Source organism: Hemiscyllium ocellatum, chromosome 11, assembly GCF_020745735.1.
Source record: "Hemiscyllium ocellatum isolate sHemOce1 chromosome 11, sHemOce1.pat.X.cur, whole genome shotgun sequence".
NCBI lineage: Eukaryota > Metazoa > Chordata > Chondrichthyes > Orectolobiformes > Hemiscylliidae > Hemiscyllium > Hemiscyllium ocellatum.
In genome coordinates this window covers 52,791,595-52,812,571 of record NC_083411.1, presented here as the reverse complement: position 1 = coordinate 52,812,571, position 20,977 = coordinate 52,791,595, and the positions used below count along the sequence as shown (strand labels likewise).

Genomic DNA, 20,977 nt, shown 5'->3' with positions numbered 1-20,977 from the left:
ACGAAAAGATAAATTCTAGGCATGAGAGCAAAGAAAAGATATAGAACATTAACATCTGAGATTGAAAATCACCACAATAGCTATTGGGCAGAGGAACATAGAAATTAGGAGCAAGTAGACAATTCAGCCCTTCAAAACCACTCTACCATTTGTCACATTCATGGCTGTTCTTATTGTGGTCGCAATTCCTGCCTGTTTCCCACAGCCCTTTGTCCCATTTTTCATCAAAACATATCTATTTCTTTCTTGAATTTGTTGATTGATTCTGCCTCTTCTGCACTCTGGGGCAGTGAGATCCGCAGATTCACAACCCTGTCAGAGAAATAGTTTCTCCTCACCCCAGTTTTGAACCTACTTCCTCTCAGGCTATATCTATGACCTCTTGTTCAAGACTGTCCGACAAGGAGGAATATCTGTTCCACATCTACCTTATCAATCCCCTTAAGCATTTTATGTGTGTCAATCAGATCATCCCTCATTCTTCTGATCTCCAGCGAGTACAAGTCCAACGTATTCAATTGTTCCTCATATGACAGCCCTTTCATCCCTTGAATCAACCTGGAGAACCTCCTCGGAACTGCTTTTAATGCCACCACATCCTTCCTCAAGTAAAGAAACCAGAACTGGATACAATACTCCAAGTATGGCCTCAACATCATCTCATACAATTGTGACAACATTACTTTTATAAACCAGTTCTTTTGCAATAAATGCCAAGATTCCACTTGCCTTTCTTATTAGATGCAGCCCCTACATACCCACTTTCTGTGATTCATACACAAGGACACCCAGATCCCTCTACACTGAGGCACTTTGAATCTGCTTCTGATTTAATTAATAATTTGCTCTTTCATTATTCTTGCCAAAATATGTAACCTTGTACCTATCCACGTTAAATTCCATCTGCCAGATTCTAGTTCATTCTCTAGCTGTGAATTTTGTTTTGTTACATTCTGTCCCTCCTGGCAGCTCATTGATATAGATTGTCAACAATTGATGTCAGAGGATTGAACCCTGTGCTACCCCAATAGTTACAGTTCGCCAGAAGGACCCATTTATCCCACCCCTCTGCTTTCTGTCAGTCAACTAATCCTCTATCCGAACCAATACTCTACCCCCAAACACCCTCCGGTCTAACCTTTTGTATTAGTCTTAATGCAGCACCTTATCAATGTCTTCTGGAGGTCTAGATATAACACATCCACTGTGTCCCCATTATCCAACTTGATAGTTACATCCTCAAAAATTCCAACAATTTTGTCAAGTTCAACTTGTCCTGTATGAAACCATGCTGCCACTGGGAAATTGAGCTTTGTTGTTCCAAGTGGTCAGTTCTCTCCCTTATTATTGACTCCAGCAACTTCCTCACGACCGAGGTCAAACTAATTGATCTACAATTTTCCATGATTTGCCTATCTCTTTTTTCAAATACAGGCTTCACATTAAAGTGTTTCCAAATCACTGGCACCTTTCCAGAATCGAGGAAATTTTGGAATTTAGCAATATATCCACTATCTCTGCTGCCTTAGGGTGCAGGCCATCAGGTCCTGGGGACTAATCTGCCTTTAATCCCATCAGTTTACTTAATACCTTTTCCCTAGTAATTTCACCAAGTTCCTCTGTAGTAACTGCAGATTTTGGGAAGAAATTATAATCTTCCACTGCAAAAAGACACAAAATATTGGTTTAGTGCCTCTGCCATTTCTGAGTTTCCCATAATTACCTCACCATTTCCACCCTCTAAAGGGCCACCATTTACTTTTATGACTCTCTTCCTTTTTATATACTTATAGAAGCTTTTGGTGTCAGAGCTTATGCTTTTTGCTAGTTTCCTTTTATTGATCTCCTGATTCTCCAGAGTGTCTCAAACATTTGCAGTATGATATGCCCTAGTTTTTGTCTTTATGTTATCCTCGACCTCCTTGTTAAGCCATGGATTTTCTTTTACCTTCCTATAATTCCTTTTCCTCTCAGGAATATACTTTAATTGACAGATATTTAGTAACTCATTGAGCATTTGCCACCATTTTTCAAATGTCCTGCTCCTTTAATATTTTTCCTCAGTCCCCCAGGGCCAACTGCTTTCTCAGGCCTGTATAATGACTTTTGGCCAACATTAAAACTCCTGTATATGACTCTGTCTTCACTCTTGCCATCTGAATTTGAAACTATAGAAGGTTGTGATCACGCCTTCCAAGATGATCCTTAACTACATGATCATTTACCAATCCTTCCTCATTACACAATACCAAATGTGAAGCAGCCAGTTGGTTCCATGACATGTTGCCATAAGAAAGAATCCCTCAGACACTCTATGAATCTTCCTTCAATACTACCCTTGCCAAGTTGATGAATCCAATCAATATCTATGTACAAATGACCCATAATTTCTGTTGTGGCTGGCTCATAAGCCCTCATTACTGCCTCATTTATACTCAGCCCTAGTTTGGAAGTATTGTTTGAGAATCTGTAAATTGTTCCTACCAAGGGGTTTCTTCCCTTGCCTTTTATTTCAACTCAGATTGATTCAACATCTTGGTTCGTAGTGCCAATATCATTTCTTAATGCACCTTGATATCTCCCTTAACCAATAAAACAGCTCCACCTCCTGTTCCTACTTGCCTATCCCTTTGGAATACTCATTACCCTAGGACATTTCACTCCCAGTACTGATCTTCCTGCAACCACATTTCAATAATCTTCACCAGGTGATGTGACTGGTCTCTATTTGTGTTGTCAGCTCATCAACTTAACTCTGAATGCTGCATGCTTTTGCTAATAAGTTCTACTGGTTTGTCTTTCTCTTTTAATATTTGCTCATACACTCTCCATCCTCACTTACTAATTCCTAATAACACTGAACCTCATCTCTCTCATTTACTCCAACTCACATTTTGATCTTCTGTGATGCCTTCCCTCACCATCGCTGTTAGTGCAAATTGTATTGTGAAATCATTTGGATGCCGATGCAACTTTTCCCCAATTTTTATTTTGATGCAGGTGCTAATCATTTAAGACAAATAGCTGCATTCTTCTTTCAGACAATAAGGGAACAATTGCTACAAAGAAATGTTGTGCGTTTGTCCACTAACATCACCAACAGCACTTTTTTGCCCAACACTGTCATAATTTCTTCAAAAGAAATGATTTTTTTAAGTGATGCAATGCCATTTTTACCTAAACCTGCAAACTGTGTGTCAACTCCCAGAGTGAGCAGCATGAAGGAAAATGAAACAGACCATAATGGTGCCCACGGTAACTGTGCAAGGGCCTCTGGGTAGGCAATGAAGACCAAACCGAAACCTGAACAGTGAATAGAATTGAAATGACATAATGAACGTTGCTATTAACTTGTTGTTGACATTCATTTCATTTCATTTATTACAGTTGCCAATATTAGCCACCATTTGCAAAACTATTCATGTCACCAAAGTTGTACGGATATGTGTTTAAAATAAAAAACATTAGTTATTATATATTTGTAATATTAATCACTTTCAATTCAGAAATTATAATATTTAGAAGCAGTGAACACTGAGTTCAGAGTGACATTTGCAATCTAAGCAAAAAAAGAATCTCTCTGATATATTGGTGAAACTGGCATTTTAAAGCAGGGAATAATGTTGGAGAGTAGAGAATGGGGAGAAATAATTGAACGAATAATTTAGAGTGTTTCTTAAATGGTTGGGGATTGTAAAGTGTAGTTGTACAAAGAGACCTCAGTCTCCTTGGTGCTAAGTCACTGAGGGTTAACATGTGTGTGCAGCAAGCTATTAGGAAGCCTCATGGAATGTCATCCTTTATTGCAAGAGGATTTGAGTACAGGGATAGTGAAGTCTTGTTTCAGTTGTATAGCAGCTTGGTTAGGCCACACCTGGAAACTGTGCACAGTTTGGTCACTTTTTCTCAGGAAAAATGTCATTGCATAGAGGGAGTGCAACAAATGTTCAGCAGACTTGCTCCTGGAATGGTAGAACTGTCCTATGAAGAAAGATTGGGAAAACTGGGCCTTATTCTCTAGAGTTTCGTAGAATGAGAGGCAATTGCATTGAAACTTACAACGTAGTTAAAGAGAACGACAGAGTAGCTGCAGGTAAGATATTTCCTCTGTCTGCAGAATCTAAAACCAGCGGCCATAATTTAAAACTAAGGGGGATGCCACTGAGGGCCAAGCTGACAAGAAATTAGTTTATTCAGAGTGTTGTGAAACATTGGAATTGTCCAGCACAGAGGGCTGTGGAGGTCAAGATTTGAGTAGATTTAAGGTTGAGATTGATATATTTCTGATTCTCAGTGGTGTACAAGGTCAGGGAATGGAATGAGTAAAAAACATTGAAATGTTTGATCCTTCATTATTACATGGAGTAGTGAGGCAAACTACTCAGACTGAGTGGCCTACCCCTGTTCCTATGTTCCTGCCTCCATTCAGGCTGTCAAACCACTCAGTGCTCAGACTACTGGAGTAATGAGAATGTATGAACTGTGTTTTATTGTAACTTTACCTGGTCATTAATTACTTATCACAGCATCATCGACCGATACAAGTGGCTTAGCACAGAACATTTCCATGTCTCTTGCTCTTTATATTAAACATTATTAAAAATGTACTACTGTCAAATTGAATATTTGAGCACATAATATGATCAGTAACTAATCGTTAATAAATAAAAACTGTCTTTGATTCACCTAAAAGCACAATATTATGGAATTCATTCAAAATTTTCTTCTTAAATATAAAATGTGGCTCATATGAAATGTAATTCTAAGGTAAATAACAAATCTTACAGTGGATTATAATGTTAACTGAGTGCTTTTGAGATTTACTATTCTGTGATTATTTCAAAAGCTCACTTTTAAGAGCTAGGGTTCAACCCTGGGCATACCATTGCGTTATTCAGCTCCAATATCTGTCCAGTATAAACCAAACATCATGGCAATGTGTCTTCAGAGCCTGGTTATCAGTTTGGATCTGAGGATTGATTATTGTGTCTGGACACTGGAATCACTGGAATGTTGGGTTGAATCACTTCAGAGAGAACATTAAAGCTGTCTGACCCTTGACAATTTTAACAGCTCTAGTTTACCTGACTGGGCAACCTCTGAAACGGGCTTATCTTGTATGTGAGCCATGTGTCCCAGGATGGAGAAGATGACAAATCCAGCAAACACACTCGTAGCACAATCAACAACACAGACAATGATGGTATCTCTGTAGCAGTTATTGTGGAACTTGTTGTAAGACGACAATGCTCCTAAAGTGCCCCAACCCACTGAGATAGAAAAGAAAATTTGAGTCGCAGCATCTTTCCAGACCTGGTAAATACAAAATAGAATAGATGTCTGGAGGGAAATGAAACACAAACATGTACAACAGATTAACAACATTAATTGTGAAGATAATGAGAACTCGTGTGGTTAATCCATGGTGAACTGAGCAAAGTAGCTCCCTCTGGTCAACAGTAACTCTTCTTAAACAGAACAGTCATCACTACTGTTGATTATTTACAGTTAAATTTCCTCTGGGATATCTGACACAGGTCTTTCTGGTATAATGCATGTTTCATTAACACAAATTACCTGTACCGTGATTGACGATTGGGGACGCTTTTCGAAAGTGCAAAAATTCAAAAAGTATGTTGGCTAGAACATGATTACATCGGCAACACTGTAAGTGCTCCTTGTATTGCGTGATTCTTGCATAGCGCAGGGTCACACGGAACATGACTATTGCACTCTCGAAGACGTGACTGTATACTCTTTCACCAGCCATGGTTTTCAGTGACTGACTCACTTGCAGTATTGTACTGACCATAGTTAATTCCATTCTTTTCGTGAAAGTAACAACAAAGAACACCTTTTACCATAAATAATGATCACTTTCATATTGTAATAATATCACAGTAGCTTAATATCAACAGGAACCAGTAAAATTACAATGTAATTTCTAGGATTATGTAAACAATGGTTAAATGATTTAAATGGAATTCAAAATCCAATTCCTGTCAGAAAAATTAAGCAATAAATAGTGTTCACCATTGTCTATTCACAAAGACTGCTGTATCTTTGGACTGAATACAAAATTCCAGCAATCATTATCCAGTATGCATGAGGACACTATCAGCTTCACAAATGTGGTATTGCCTAGTCTGCCTATTTGCATTCACTGGGCTCCATGATGTTTCTGTGCTTATGCTGTTGACTGAATCACCTCGGAGATTTGTTTCAAGAAACATGACGTTGAAATAGCCTTTTAATGACGTGCCAAGCATTTACTTACTGCCAGTCACAATTTCTGGCACTTAAACTACCTACTGGAAGAATGGAATCACAGCTTGGAAGTCACCCACTCAAACTTACACTTCCTTTTCTGTCTCAGTCCTTGCATTGTTATATACCAAGTACGATAATCTGACTGGTTCAAGATATAATCAGTTGCTTTCCAATGTTCACTCCAATGTAGATTTCAGATATAGACAATGTTCTTTCATTTCCATCTCCCACTTCCAGATACTTGCAGCACCAAATATCATTGACATAGAATGGATAAGGACAAGACTCATCAAGAGTGGCTCTTTCTATTGCCCTGATACAGCAAAATGTGGGTCAGTATTTGCTTTGTAGGTCAATGAGGTATTTCACCTGAAACTCCTAAATCATTTCCAAGATTTCAGAAAGGAGGAGGCATGAAGGAAGAATTCTATTGCATCCCAATCCCTATCATAATTCCTCATCAATTTCGATCCTCTCGTCCATCATAGCTGATGCCCTGACCTTCTTTCCTGTTAATGGCAGGATGATATAGACCTTAAACTGACTCTTTGAATTCATCACAAGCTTTGTTAAAAATTTCCAAGAATTGAATTAAGGACTCAAAAGCAATACACTGATTTTAAATCAATGATGAAAGTGAGGACTGCAGATGCTGCAGATCAGAGCTGAAAATGTGTTGCTGGAAAAGTGCTGCAGGTCAGGCAGCATCCAATGAGCAGGAGAATTGACGATTCGGGCATGAGCCCTTCTTCAGGAATGTCGATTCTCCTGCTCCTTGGATGCTGCCTGACCTGCTGCTCTTTCCCAGCATCACATTTTCAGTTTAAATCAATGATGACAAGCTAACAAAATACATGTGCTGAGGCACGAATCAATTCAACTAAAAATACTAATGAGACTCAATCATTCATATTGCTGTATTTACCTCAGCATCAGCCAGTCTGGAGAAGTCTGACTGGCTTTCGATGTAGAATTCAATTCCTTTAGAAGCTCCCTCCAGGGTAACCCCTCGGATCAGGAGTATGGTCAGAACCACGTAAGGGAATGTCGCAGTGAAATAAACCACCTGAGCATGGAGAGCACCTTGTTAGATTTTCCTGTATTACTGGTACAACAGAAGAAAATAAAACCTTGAAGCAGTACAAGGCCATGTGGACCCACCATGCAATAAGATTCTGCCTGATCACCCTGACAATTGCCCTCTCCAGAACCTTTGACTCTCTTGTACATCAACAATTTGTCAAACTCTGCCTTACATATATTCAATGATCTGACCTCTACTGCTTTCGGAGGAAGAGTATCTGAAAGATTAAAAATTCCACTTCATCTCTACCTCATTTGGAGAACCTTATTTTGTAACTGTGCTCCCTGTTGGAGATTCTCTGAGAAGGTCAAGCTTTCTAAGACCATTCGAAATCTTTGAAGATCATTTCTCGGTCTCCTAAATTCCTGTGAGTACAGGCTCAAACTTATATTTTCAAAAGAATTAATACAAAAATGTTCCCTGAACTTTCTCCAATACAAATATACCCCCTAACTAAGGAGACCAAAACAGTAGCTGCTGTACCTTTGTAGCAAGTTTTGCCTACTTTTATACATCATTCACCTTGGAATAAAGACAATATTATCCAACCAAATGGCAAATTAAATGGATTCTCATCAATGCATCGAAGAGAACAGATGACAAACTGAAGAGGAATAGTAACATGGAGGATGTACGCAAGGATTGCGTTTTCATCTAGTTCACAGGGTTTGCATGTTGAGACTTTGTTTTGTGATACCTTGTTATAATGTGCTTATTTAAACACTGCTAAACCTATAGACATGAGGATCTAAAATTTGAATTTAGGCAACAAAATATGAAGATTTTTATTACAACAAAATGGTTTCTCGATTTAAAAGAATACTATAAAATGGCCTGTGAATCATACTGCTGAACATACTGCTGATTTGCAGAATTAACTTGCAGTTGAAAGTTGAGGACAATAGAGTTCTCATAAGATAAACCCTGATACATTAATTGACCATTTGAACAAACGTTGAACTAATACATGGCATGACAATTTACATAAATTAGATATCCTTCTTAAAGGAAATACCATTGGATTAGCCTGTCTTCAATCATATCACCATATTACAGTTGATTGGACATTTTTTTGTAGTTAAGAACCCTTTCCCAGAAAATATCATTAGATTAATTCGCTGTAAATCACATGTGATTGGTCTTTCTTGTAATTAAGACTGTACTATTTCTTTAAAAACATGTAAATAATGTGTAATTTTCAAATGTAATTGCGCAACTTTTCCCCAGAACACAGAAGCTTCAATCTCTGTGTTGCTGGATAGAATTGCATCAAGGTACCTTAACTGAATCAACTAATGACCCTTGTCTTTTGAATAGACCGCATTTGTCGATTCCTTTGACCGATCTCGAACCCTTCTGAAGGGGACACAGGTCTTCAGACATAATAACAGAAATTACACAATGAAAAGAATCAGTTAAAGGCAATTCTTAGGTGAAAATGTATTGCTGGTTAAAGCACAGCAGGTCAGGCAGCATCCAAGGAACAGGAAATTTGACGTTTCGGGCCAGAGCCCTTCATCAGGAATGAGGAGAGTGTGCCAGGCAGGCTAAGATAAAAGGTAGGGAGGAGGGACTTGGGGGAGGGGCGATGGAGATGTGATAGGTGGAAGGAGATCAAGGTGAGGGTGATAGGCCGGAGTGGGGTGGGGGCGGAGAGGTCAGGAAGAAGATTGCAGCTTAGGAGGAGAGTGCTGAGTTCGAGGGAATCGACTGAGACAAGGTGGGGGGAGGGGAAATGAGGAAACTGGAGAAATCTGAGTTCATCCCTTGTGGTTGGAGGGTTCCCAGGCGGAAGATGAGGCTCTCTTCCTCCAACCGTCGTGTTGTTATGTTCTGGCGATGGAAAAGTCCAAGGACCTGCATGTCCTCGGTGGAGTGGGAGGGAGAGTTAAAGTGTTGAGCCACGGGGTGGTTGGGTTGGTTGGTCCGGGCGTCCCAGAGGTGTTCCCTGAAGTGTTCCGCAAGTAGGCAGCCCATCTCCCCAATATAGAGGAGGCCACATCGGGTGCAGTGGATGCAATAGATGATGTGTGTCGAGGTGCAGGTGAATTTGTGGCGGATAAGGAAGGATCCCTTGGGGCCTTGGAGAGAAGTAAGGGAGGAGGTGTGGGCGCAAGTTTTGCATTTCCTGCGGTTGCAGGGGAAGGTGCCGGGAGTGGAGGTTGGGTTGGTGGGGGGTGTGGACCTGACGAGGGAGTCACGAAGGGAGTGGTCTTTGCAGAATGCTGATAGGGGAGGGAAATATATCCCTGGTGGTAGGGTCCGTTTGGAGGTGGCGGAAATGACGACGGATGATACGCTGTATGCGGAGGTTGGTGGGGTGGTAGGTGAGAACCAGCAGGGTTCTGTCTTGGAGGCGGATGGAGGGGCGGGGCTCAAGGGCAGAGGAGCGGGAAGTGGAGGAGATACGGTGGAGGGCATCGTCGATCGCGTCTGGGAGGAATCTACGGTCCTTGAAGAAGGAGGCCATCTGGGCTGTATGGTATTGGAACTGGTCCTCCTGGGAGCAGATGCGGCGGAGATGAAGGAATTGGGAATATGGGATGGCATTTTTACAGGGGGCAGGGTGGGAGGAGGTGTAGTCCAGGTAGCTGTGGGAGTCAGTCGGTTTATAGTAGATGTCTGTGTTGAGTCGGCCGCCCGAGATAGAAATGGAAAGGTCTAGGAAGGGGAGGGAGGAGTCTGAGACAGTCCAGGTGAATTTGAGCTCGCGATGGAAGGTGTTGGTAAAGTTGATGAACTGTTCAACCTCCTCGTGGGAGCATGAGGCAGCGCCGATACAGTCATCGATGTAGCGGAGGAAAAGGTGGGGGGTGGTGCCAGTGTAGTTGCGGAAGATGGACTGTTCCACATATCCTACGAAGGAACAGGCATAGCTAGGGCCCATGCGGGTGCCCATGGCAACTCCTTTAGTTTGGAGGAAGTGGGAGGATTGGAAAGAGAAGTTATTCAGGGTGAGGACCAGTTCAGTCAGTCGAAGGAGGGTGTCAGTGGAAGGTTACTGGTTGGTGCGGCAGGAAAGGAAGAAGTGGAGGGCTTTGAGTCCTTCGTGATGGGGGATGGAGGTGTACAGGGACTGGATGTCCATCGTGAAGATAAGGATCGTGAAGATAAGATTTCTCCAGTTTCCTCATTTCTCCTCCCCCCACCTTGTCTCAGTCGATTCCCTCGAACTCAGCACCGCCCTCCTAACCAGCAATCTTCTTCCTGACCTCTCCGCCCCCACCCCACTCCGGCCTATCACCCTCACCTTGATCTCCTTCCACCTATCACATCTCCATCGCCCCAAGTCCCTCCTCCCTACCTTTTATCTTAGCCTGCCTGGCACACTCTCCTCATTCCTGATGAAGGGCTCTGGCCCGAAACGTCAAATTTCCTGTTCCTTGGATGCTGCCTGACCTGCTGTGCTTTCACCAGCAACACATTTTCAGCTCTGATCTCCAGCATCTGCAAACCTCACTTTTTACTCAAAGGTAATTCTTACCCAAGAAGCTCACCTCCTCACTGGGTAGGTACATAAAAGACACAGCAAGTTGTTCCTGACGTCAAGTTGGACCTTATGAGATTTCTCACCTGATTCTGCATTAAATCTCACCTTAGCAAAGGCTGCTCATGTCACTAACAGATTCAACCCACAGCTGTTACAACATATTCCTTCAACATTAATAACTACTAAAGGCACATTACACTGGAATGTCACGTTGTGATTCTTCTAACAGCCTTAAAATTACATTTGCTCTTTGGTTTGGAACCTATCCAACAATACAACGGGGATGAAGGTCAGAGCTTTGTTAGTTAACCTCTGTTGTCCTCCAACCTATCACAGAATCTTCCTTTTATTCACCGAACCATATTCCCCATGTCCATTGTCTTAAGAAACCTCTTAAACTGCTATTTATTTCTCTCGGTCAGATGAAAGTCCATGGAAGTGAAAGATTAGCTCGGTTTGTCTTGACAGGTGCTTCATAAGCTGTTGAGCATTACCAGCATTTTATTGTTTTTACCTAATGATTGTTCCTCAGGTCTCAGTCCCATTCTCATGTCCAGACAAATCTCATTTCACTCAAATAAAACCCTGATCCTATCCTTCCCCATCACCGCCACCACACCCACCCCCACTCCCCCCCAACCCCCAATCCTTCCTCAGCCTTCCACAGCAATTGGAAATTCACCCAGAATTCCAGTGTCAGTGAGTGAACCCTTAGAATGAGGGACACATTGCAGGGGTTTGGGGAAGTTGCTGTTCTTTCCCTCAGGAGAACGTTCTTCAGATCTCCCTCAGGCCTGAAGTGTTGATGAATTATGAATCTCCCATTTCCCATAGAGACACTGTTAACATCACCTGGGAGATAAACCAGACACTTCACAAATTATTTATCGTTTCTCGCTTTACTGTTACTTTGTCACGAGTTTTAACTTTATTTATCACCAATCATTTACCTTTCCTGAAGATTTGATTCCTTTTGATAATGCTGCCCCAACTATTAGCCAGGCAAGAAGCAGACAGAGGGCTAAATACCAGATTACCTCCCCAGTCTCATCCATTGAACTGGAACGGCGTAAAACTGCTTTACTACAGAAAATAAGAACAAAAACATGTAGCAAGTTAGGACACTCTTTATTACACACAGATGTTTTTAGACATAGTGCATCAATGTATTTAACAAACAGAGTTGTGTAATATCTAAATTAATTTTTGATTTATAGAAGCTTTGATACTTGCACTCAGAAATAAATGTGAAGTTTGATATTCTGTATGACATTTTTTTCCTCGTGTGTATTGATATTTTTCAATGTAAAGCTTTGTTCAAACAAGTTGATGAGATTCCCTGCAGAGCTGATTTGATGTGAAAGAGTTTCTGACAATGTTTCACTGACTGCTTCACAATGCACTGTGAAACCTATCTGGTTTAGTCACTATGTCTTCCAATGAATTCAGCTCCTTCATCTTCCTACACATGGTATCTACCTCCAGACAGTTAATCTAAATCCAGTCCCAGGACTGTGTGTTAAAATAATAACTTATTACAATTAAAAGCAGAGAAATGAACATCAGTCACACATGATTCTAACCATTTCATGTTTAAGAATTCTGGTCATGAATATTATCCTTGAAGAGCAAGAAAACAAAGAAAAGTGTTTTGCTTTATAAATATTGTCAAAGTTACAATGCTTAGAAACCAGAGGAATATTAAATAGTAAAAGTTTCCTTCCCATGATGCCATTTCGTAACAAGTGTGCAATGTAAATAATACCTCAATCAAAATGCAACAACTTCTCTCTCATTAAACACATATAAACAAACTAACCAACCCAGGAGGAGTTACTGGCCCAATAGGTTATTGGTGCAGCTATCTGCAGCAAGGTACTTACTCCCAGTATTGCTCACTCGGGCCCTGGTGAGGATTGGAGATTTCTGATCCATTTGGACAAGATCCATTGTTTTCCTGCAGCTGTGTTATATTAACGATTTCAAAATATCCATCAGTCAGAGTGAGATTGCAGAGAGTCTCTGGAAAATATGTTTCAGTATTATACATCAATTTTGCATTCCATTTCAATATAACCAGGGTCACTGTTTCACTCTGACTGAATTAGTTAATCCTTTTGATTACATGGGTAAGGTTATGCATAGATCAGAACACAGAGGTACAGTCCGTGCACTCACTCTCAGCACAGTCCTGCTCTGGTGCTCAATCTGCTTAATCTCTTGTTGGATAAAAGTCTGCATAATTAGAAAACCAAATTAAAATGGTACTGTATCTAAAAAGTTACTTCAAAAGTATTCACTAGTAGTTATTGGAGAAGACTTTAAGGATTATAATGGGCTGGATTATCCAGGGAAGGAGAGTCTCACATACTCCTTGTTTTACAAAATGAATGAATGGAGCTCCACAGTTCTGAGCGGTCGATTCAACTCAGGGCTCTCTCAGAAATGGGGAGCCACATTTTCAATCTGACAGTGCTTTCACAGCACAGAGCCTGCCAGGGGAAAGCAAAACCCCTTTTCACAACTGCTGTCTTCTCACATTTTAATGTTCCTGACAGCTGCTGTCAAACAGGAAGTTCATAACATAAATGTGTGTTAGGGTGCAGGGAAGGGAAGGTGCTAAACTGATAGGAAAAGGGTGCCAGCTAAATAGGGTGCATGTAGGTAGGGTGCAGATATGCAAATCGAGAGCTATGTAAAATTCCATGTGGATAGGAGCAGGGTGACAGGTTGCCAGGTGGATAAGGTGCCAGCTGAGGAGGTGTAGGGTGCCAAGTTTGTAAGATGCCATGGTGCAGGATATCAATGGAGTTTGCTAAATAGTCCAGTGTTGAGGGTAACTTGAGGATGATAGGAGAATTTTGGGGGGGAAGGGAGCAGTCTTGTTGGTCGGTTCCAGTAGCAACAACATTGGTGGAGGGGGATGGAGTCCAATGGTAACAGTGAATGGGAGGGTGGGGACAAGTTTCATATTGGCAGAGAATTGGGGGTGATATCACATTTCCAGAGGAAGTTGGGGGCAGGGTGTCACAGCTGTGAAGCCATGTGCAGGGTTTTCAGAGCAGATTGTTAATTATTGATTGTACTGAAGCTTTCTTAGTGAGGTGGAGGATTTTCATAAAGAAGATCTCCTTCTTTAGCTTTGGTTACGCACAAAAAGAATGCATTTATATTTAGTTTGTGATGCATTTAATTTTAAAAGCCTTTCAGCTGATTGGTGACTGAAGCAGGATGCTGTTAAATAAGATAAGAGCACATGGCATTTGGGGCATAGTACTGGCATGGATAGAGGATTGGCTGCCTGGCAGAAGATAGAGAGTGGTGATAAAGGGGCTTTTTTGGGTATTGCAGCCGGTGACTAGTGGAGTTCTGCAGGTATCAGTGTTGGGACCTTCACATTATACATTAACAATCTGGATGAAGGAGCTAAGGGCATTGTTGCTAAGTTTGCAGATGAGACAAGCGAAGTGAAGGGACAGGTAGTGGTGAGGAAGTGAGGAGGTTATAGAAGGCTTACAGAGATTAAGAGAGTGGGCAAAGAAGTGGCAGATGAATACAATGTGGAAAAGTGTGAGGAAGTGCACTTTGGTAGGAAGAATAGAAGCATAGACTATTTTCTAAATGGGGAAAGGCTTCAGAAATCTGAAGTACACATGGTCTTGAGAGTCTTGGTTCAGGATTCCCTTAAGGTTAACATGCAAGTTTCATTGGCAGTTATGAAGGCAAATGCAACTCACTTCAAGAGAGCTAGAACTCAAGAACAGGGATGTACTGTAGAGTCTGTGTAAAGCTTTGGTCAGGCCTCATTTGGAATATTGTGAGCAGTTTTGTGCCCTGTATCTAAGGAAGGATGTGCTGGCATTGGAAGAGATTCAGAGGAGGTTTACAAGAATGATCCTGGGGATGAAGGGCTTATCACATGATGAGCAGTTGAGGACTCTGTGTCTTTCCTTGAGGGTGTATCTCAGTGAAATTTTAAGAATACTGACAGGCCTGGATAGAGTAGATGTGGAGAAGTTGTTTCCATGCATAGGAGAGGCCAGGATCCCAGGGCACAGTCTCAGAGTGGAGGGATAACCCTTTTGAACTGAGGTGAGGAGAAATTTCTTCAGCCAGAGAGTGATGAATCTATGGAACTCATTGCTACAGAGGGCTGTGGAGGCCAAGTCATTGGGTGAATTTAAGGCAGAGATTAAATAGTTCTTAATTGGTAAGGTGATCAAGCATTACAGGGAGAAGGCAGAAGAATGAGTTTGAGAAACATATCAGTGATGATCGAATAGTGGAGCATACCTGATGGGACAATTGGCTTAATTCTGCTTCTATATCTTATGGTCTTATGATCTTACGGACATCAATAATTACTCTGAGCCCAGATGAACCACATTGTTGAATGTACTCTTATCAATTCACTTTCAGAAACTAGCAATGTAAAAATGAAATTTCAAATAACATAAATCTCAAGGATAAGATGAAACAACTGTTTTCAAAAATTACATTGTAATTTTAGCTCAAAAATAACTTCTTCATATCTGAATTATTTTTGGCAAGATGTAACATTCCAAATTCTGTAGTAGAAGATGTAGGAATCAATCGCTACTTGAATGAGTCCTAGCCTATGGAGATAAGGACTTCCATCACTGAATTCTGTGGGTGTATAATGGGAAATCCATGTCTTCTGGGTGTTGATGGATGTCCCTAACTGTATGGTATTAGACAGACAATGATTCTATTCTTTATAAATTAAAAACTAAAAAGATGACTGTGTCACGGATTTTGAAATACTAAATGGAACAAATAACATCAAGAGTCATCGAGTCAGAGAGATGTACAGCACAGGAACAGACCTTTCAGTCCAACTTGTCCATGCTAAAAAACATATCTGAAATTAATCTAGTCCAATTTGCCAACATTTGGCCCGTATCCATCTCAACCCTTCACATTCATATACACATCCAGCTAACTTTTAAATGTTTTAATTGTACCAGCTTCCATCACTTCGTCTGAGGCAGAGAAAAACTGAGTTCTATTCTTCTGGAATATTGGATAATGGAAATGTCCTAAAATTTCGAGAGTTTTTTTTTGGAATAAAGATATGAAGCTCTTCAATGCAAAAATACAGGACTTGGATGATCCCTGACTGCATTGTACACTCTGGGACTGTGGGTGATCCCTGACAGTATTGTACAGACTGGAACTGTGGGTGTATCCCTGACTGTATTGTACACTCTGGGACTGTGGGTGATCCCTGACTATATTGTACAGACTGGGACTGTGGATGATCCCTGGCTGTATAGTACAGACTGGGACTGTGGGTGATCCCTGACTATATTGTACAGACTGGGACTGTGGGTGATCCCTGGCTGTATAGTACAGACTGGGAATGTGGGTGTATCCCTGACTGTATTGTACAGACTGGGACTGTGGGTGATCTCTGACAGTATTGTACAGACTGGGACTGTGGGTGATCCCTGACTGTATTGTACACTCTGGGACTGTGGGTGATCTCTGACAGTATTGTACACTCTGGGACTGTGGGTGATCTCTGACAGTATTGTACACTCTGGGACTGTGGATGATCCCTGACTGTATTGTACACTCTGGGACTGTGAGTGATCCCTGACTGTATTGTACAGACTGGCACTGTGGATGATCCCTGACTGTATTGTACAGACTGGGACTGTGGGTGATCCCTGACTGTATTGTACAGACTGGCACTGTGGATGATCCCTGACAGTATTGTACACTCTGGGACTGTAGGTGATCCCTGACAGTATTGTACACTCTGGGACTGTGGGTGATTCCTGACTGTATTGTACACTCTGGGACTGTGGGTGATCCCTGACAGTATTGTACAGACTGGGACTGTGGGTGTATCCCTGGCTGTATAGTACAGACTGGGAATGTGGGTGTATCCCTGACTGTATTGTACAGACTGGGACTGTGGGTGATCTCTGACAGTATTGTACAGACTGGGACTGTGGGTGATCCCTGACTGTATTGTACACTCTGGGACTGTGGGTGATCTCTGACAGTATTGTACACTCTGGGACTGTGGGTGATCTCTGACAGTATTGTACACTTTGGGACTGTGGATGATCCCTGACTGTATTGTACAGACTGGGACTGTGGATGATCCCTGGCTGTATAGTACAGACTGGGAATGTGGGTGTATCCCTGACTGTATTGTACAGACTGGGACTGTGGGTGATCCCTGACTGTATTGTACAGACTGGCACTGTGGGTGATCCCTGACAGTATTGTACACTCTGGGACTGTAGGTGTTCCCTGACTGTACAGACTGGCACTGTGGGTGATCCCTGACAGTATTGTACACTCTGGGACTGTGGGTGATTCCTGACTGTATTGTACAGACTGGGACTGTGAGTGATCCCTGACTGTATTGTACAGACTGGGACTGTGGGTGATCCCTGACTTTATTGTCCAGGCTGGTATTGTGGGTGATCCTTGACTGTATTGTACAGACTGGGACTATGGGTGATCCCTGAGTATATTGTACAGACTGGGACTGTGGATGATCCCTGACTGTATTGTACAGGCTGCGACTGTGGGTGTATCCCTGACTGTATTATACAGGCTGGGACTGTGGGTGATCCCTGACTGTATTGTACGGACTAGGACTGTGGGTGATCCCTGACTGTATTGTACAGACTGGGACTGTAGGTGACCCCTGACCGCATTGTACAGACGAGGACTGTGGGTGTATCCCTGACTGTATTGTACAGACTGGGACTGTGGATGATCTCTGACTGTATTGTACAGACTGGGACTGTAGGTGTATCCCTGACAGTATTGTACAGACTGGGACTGTGGGTGATCCCTGACTGTATTGTACAGACTGGGACTGTAGGTGTATCCCTGACTGTATTGTACAGACTAGGACTGTGGGTGATCCCTGGCTGTATTGTACAGACTGCGACTGTGGGTGATCCCTGACTGTATTGTACAGACTGTGACTGTGGGTGATCCCTGACTGTATTGTACAGACTGGCACTGTGGATGATCCCTGATAGTATTGTACAGACTGGGACTGTGGATGATCCCTGACTGTATTGTACAGACTGGGACTGTGGATGATCCCTGACTGTATTATACACTCTGGGACTGTGGGTGATCCCTGACAGTATTGTACAGACTGGGACTGTGGGTGACCCCTGTCTGTATTGTACAGACTGGGACTGTGGGTGATTTATCACCATATTGTGCAGACTGTAGTTGATGTCCAGGATCACCCACAGCCCCAGTCTGTACAGTATGGTCAGGGGAACACCCACAATCCCAGTTTATTTAAAAGTAGATTTTCTTTCAAAGCTGAAGTATTTTGTCCTCTGTTTCAGAAATTTCAACTTGACTCACATCAAGATTTCACATTAAGTCTTGTCAATTCACACAACATGAACCTTTGATAGTGGCATGAGACATCCTGAGTTAAATAGTGTTATTGTGGAAGATGAGATGAAATTAAAGAGATGAGACATTTAAATAATTGCAACAAAAACTCTGTGTGTCTTAGAGTCAGACTGTGTAAGAAATATATGTGAGATGATCGATATTTGGAAAAACTCAGAGAAAGAGAATAAGTTAAGAAAATGATAGCTGTAAAAAACACAGTAATAGACAGAGAAGGGAGTCAGTGTGAGACACAATACAGGGATGGAGAGAGATACAAACAATGAACGCAGTCAGAAAGAACACAACACAGACTTATTGACAAGGTGAAAGTAAACGTGAGACATGTGAAAGACTGTTAAATTCTGATGTTTCACTATTTATTTCTGACTGACTGTCCTGCTATTCCAGTGACTCAGTGCCATGATTCCTGCTGCTGCTTTCTATCCGAGTCTTTCTGCTGTATGGCCACAATGAGGATGGTCACTGAAACTATTGTTCATCTCTCTCCCTCACTCAGACTGACAGAATGAACAATGAACAGTCAGTGTGTACACTTTCCCCAGTAGAAGCTAAACACTGTACCTTTGGGGGTCCTGCTGCATGTTTCATCTGCTCCCCACCACCTGAAGCAGTCTGCCCATGGTAGGGGTGATTGGAAGGAAGCAAACAGGTAGTATAGACTGTAGCCAACGATGCAGTTGTACAAAATGTTGGACATTGTAATCAGAAGCATCATAGCAATCCGCACACCTGAAAACAGAAGAAAGAACAGGGGAGTCTGGTTTGTGAATTATTGATTTAAAATAATGTATTTGACATGCATTTGGCTGGTCATTCAACCAAATTGGATTTTCTTTCAGTGAGCACAGGACAGAACAGGGAGACTGCCCTGGCTGACCACACCTTTGGGGAAATATCGGTTTTGTTCAATCGATAATGTTGGCTGCTTCAACATTCAGTGTCCAACAGTAAAGATTTCAAAGGCTTTTTGTATTAAACAGGAAATGTTAATTATGTTATAGTTCTTTGTCTAGATTACAAGAATGATGCTCCTTGTCTTCACCGTTATTTGCCCTCTCACTAATTCTTTAGGACACCATTATCATTGTGAGTGGTGATAATCACACATGCCCAGTCTTAGGCCATAAGGTCATAAGGTATAGGAGCAGAATTAGGCCATTCATCCCACTGAGTCTGCTCTGCCATTCAGTCATGGCTGATATGTCTTTGAACCTCATTCTCTTGAGTTCTCCCCATAACTCTTGAACCCCTTACCACCAAGAAGCTATCTATCTCTGTCTTGAGTTTACTCAATGACTTGGCCTCCACAACCTGCTGCATCAATGAGTTCCACAGTCACCACCCTCTGGCTGTGGACATTCCTCTTAATCTCAGTTCTGATGAGTTGTCCCTTCAGCTTGAGGCTGTTCCCTCATGTCCCAGTCTCTCCTACTAGTGGAAACATCTTCTCCAGGTTTACTCTATTCAGACCATTCATTATTCTGTAAATGTCATTATTCTGTAAATGTCATTATTCTGTAAATCCTCCTCGGCTCCTTTGAGTCCTTAACTGTTCCTCATTTGACAATCCCTTCATCCCTGGGATCATTCTTGTAAACCTCCTCTGGACCCCTCCAAGGTCAGAACATCCTCTCTGAGACATAGGGTCCAAACATTTTCATATATTTCAAATGCCGTCTGACCAGAGCCTTATAGAACCTCAGTAGCACATCTCTGCTCTTATATCCTAACCCTCTTGAAATGAATGTTAACGTTGTATTTGCCTTCCTACCTGCCAACTGAACCTGCATGTTAACTTTAAGGGAATCCTAAACTACCCTTTATGTTTCGGTTTTCCAAAGCCTTTCCCCAATTTGAAAATAGTCTTTGTTTCTATTCTTCTTACCAAATTGCATAACTCTCACAATTTCCCATCCTGTATTCCATCTGCCATTTCTTTGCCCATTCTCCTCACACTGTAAGTACTTTTGCAGACTTCCCACTTCCTCAGCCCCTCCTGTCCCTCTACCAATCTTTGTGACAACTGCAAACGTAGCAACGATGCCCCCAGTCCCTTTGTCCAGATTGTTAATGCATAATGTTGTGGTCCCAACAGTCCTTGTGGAACTGGTGGATTTATCCCTAATCTCTGCCCTCTGCCAGTCAGCCAATCCTCTATCCATGTCTGGATGGGTTACTGTTTGGAGGGTCAGTGTAGACTTGTTGGGCCAAAGGGCCTATTTCCACACTAATCTAACCATGTCAGGACCTTGCCCCTAACACCACCGGCTCTTATCCCATTTAGCAGCTTCATACATGGCTCCTGATTTTAGGCCTTCTGGAAATTCAAATAGATCACATCCATTGGTTCTCCTTCGTCTAACCTGCTCATTACCACCTTCAAGAATTCTAACAAACTTGTCAGACATGACCTACCCTCGATGAAGCTGTGCTAACTCAGCCCTACTTTACCATGCACTTCCAAACCCTCCACAATCTCATCCTTAATAATGGACTGTAAAATCTTATAAATGATCAAGGTCAGACTAACCGGCTTATAGTTTCCTCCCTTCTGCCTCCATACCTTCCGAAACAGGGATGTTACATTAACCATTTTCCAGTTGTCTGGCAACTTCCTTGACTCCAGTGATTCCTGAATGTTCACCAACAATGCCTGTACAATCTCCTCAGCTATCACCTTCAGGATTCTGGGGTGTAGT

At 42.0% G+C, this 20,977-nt stretch overlaps 1 protein-coding gene across 1 annotated transcript in view; it reads right to left on the bottom strand.

Annotated features, from left to right (window-relative positions):
• LOC132819991 (sodium- and chloride-dependent neutral and basic amino acid transporter B(0+)-like) overlaps positions 1-20,977 on the bottom strand; it is a 37,391-nt gene that overhangs the window by 10,153 nt on the left and 6,261 nt on the right. The window contains exons 4-9 of the mRNA XM_060831925.1: positions 18,898-19,007; positions 12,728-12,807; positions 11,795-11,927; positions 7,196-7,336; positions 5,085-5,313; positions 3,178-3,303 (exon numbers count right to left, since the gene is read on the bottom strand). Of these exons, the coding sequence (XP_060687908.1) occupies positions 3,178-3,303; positions 5,085-5,313; positions 7,196-7,336; positions 11,795-11,927; positions 12,728-12,807; positions 18,898-19,007 (819 nt within the window). The remainder of the gene's footprint in view (positions 1-3,177; positions 3,304-5,084; positions 5,314-7,195; positions 7,337-11,794; positions 11,928-12,727; positions 12,808-18,897; positions 19,008-20,977) is intronic.